General features: G+C 66.1%; 1 protein-coding gene across 1 annotated transcript; it reads left to right on the plus strand.

The window, feature by feature from the left end:
* The first annotated feature begins 110 nt into the window (after positions 1-110).
* On the plus strand, positions 111-1,609 carry LOC113207336 (uncharacterized). Its single transcript, XM_026423858.2, has 2 exons — positions 111-218; positions 296-1,609. The coding sequence occupies exon 2, from the start codon at positions 299-301 to the stop codon at positions 1,607-1,609; it is 1,311 nt and encodes a 436-aa protein (XP_026279643.1). The 5' UTR covers positions 111-218; positions 296-298.
* The last annotated feature ends 15 nt before the right edge of the window (positions 1,610-1,624 follow it).

Here is a 1,624-nt window from a genome sequence, read left to right on the forward strand (position 1 = left end):
CCCCCCACCCCGGCCGGACGAGCGATCGGGAAAATCCGTGGGCGGAGAGGGTGCTGGGCTCCTTGTCGCGGGCTGACATTGGGCCGTCCCCGAGCCCGGCCCCGGCTCAAGCCGTCGCTCAGCTCAGTCCCAGCCCAGCCCAGGTCCCAGTCCCAGTACAGTCGTAGCCCATCTCCCGAGCAGACAGGCCAGCCCGTGCTCCAAACGCCCCGCAACAGGTAAGCCTCGTCTGCGAGACAGCCCCGTGCGTCAACACGCACGCCCCTGTGCCTCACTGATGATTGCGTCCCCACAGAACATGGAGCCGCTCGCGGACGACTTGCTGGTGATGGTGATGCAGTACCTGGACGGGCCGGCGCTCCTCGCCTGCCGCCGCGTGTGCAAGAGGCTCGCGGGCCTGGCTGTGCACCGAGACGTGTGGCGACACCGGCGGCTCCGCTACGGCGACCGCTCCCTGTGCGCCGCGCTGCGCCTGGCGCCATGCCTGCGCGAGCTGTGCCTCTCCCTGCCTCTGGACGGGTGCGCCGTGCGGGCGGCCGCCACCGCTTGCGCCGTGGAAGAGTTGAGGCTCAACATCTTCTTGGCCCAGACTGGCTCCTTGGAGGCCGCGTTCGTCATCCGCAACCAGGCGGCGCGCGGGCAGCTTCGGCACCTCACTCTGGTCTTCGACAACGACGACGAAGCCGAGTGCTCTTGGCTGCTGTTCTCGACGGTGGCGTCGCTGAGGAAACTGCAGACACTCTTTGTCCCGAGGTTCCCGTACGACGTGGACAAGCCCATCTTTGTTCCGCACAGCCCCGTGCCGGCCGTGTCCAAGCCGTCCCTGTGGCGTTTCGAATGCGAGCTGTCGTCGGAGTCGGAGCCCTTCGTGAACTTCATCCTGGCCGGGCACGCAGCCACCCTGGAGGTGGTCGAGATCAGCGGGGTGTCGTCGACCTTCCCGCAGACCACGTCCCTGTTGACCGGCATGCCGCGGCTGCGCGTGCTGAACTGCCCCCTGCTCCCCGGGATGGAGGCCCTGGCCTCGAGCACCTTGCTGCACACCGCGAACCTCGTCGTCATCTCGGAGCTGCGGTCCGCCGTCCAGTCCGCCGCGGAGTTCCTGCGCCGCGCCAAGCAGCTGCGCTTTGTCATCCTGCACGTGCAAGACGTGGACGCCTGCGTGGACCTGGTGCAGGCGCTGGCCTCGTCCGAGCCCGAGGACTCGTCGACGCCGTCCCACGTGAGGTCGCTGGCTCTCCGGGCGTGCTACAGTACCACGTCGCTGCAGCAGATGTTCAGCTCGCTCGCCTCGCTGCCGTCCCTGCGGAAGCTCAGGATAGAAGACCTGGATGCAGAGGACGTCCCCTGCTGCGCGCACGAATGGCTGCACTGGGACTCGCTCCAGACGCTCATGACCAGCAACCGCGACCTGCGGCTCTTAATGACGTGCGATGTACCCAAGTTCTGCGAGGACGAGCGCTGCGGTTCGTGCGAGCTCGAGTGCACGGATACGTCAGAGTGTGCGGGGATCTTAAAACGTGTTGAAGTAGACCGTGAGACGGATGATGATACTGATACTGAGGAGGGTACGGTCGATGAAAAAAGCGGTGTAAAAAAACGAGTGTAAAGGGGTTGGGGGGGG

Source organism: Frankliniella occidentalis, unplaced genomic scaffold (genome assembly GCF_000697945.3).
Source record: "Frankliniella occidentalis isolate FOCC.00 unplaced genomic scaffold, Focc_3.1 Scaffold5943, whole genome shotgun sequence".
Classification (NCBI taxonomy): Eukaryota; Metazoa; Arthropoda; class Insecta; order Thysanoptera; family Thripidae; genus Frankliniella; species Frankliniella occidentalis.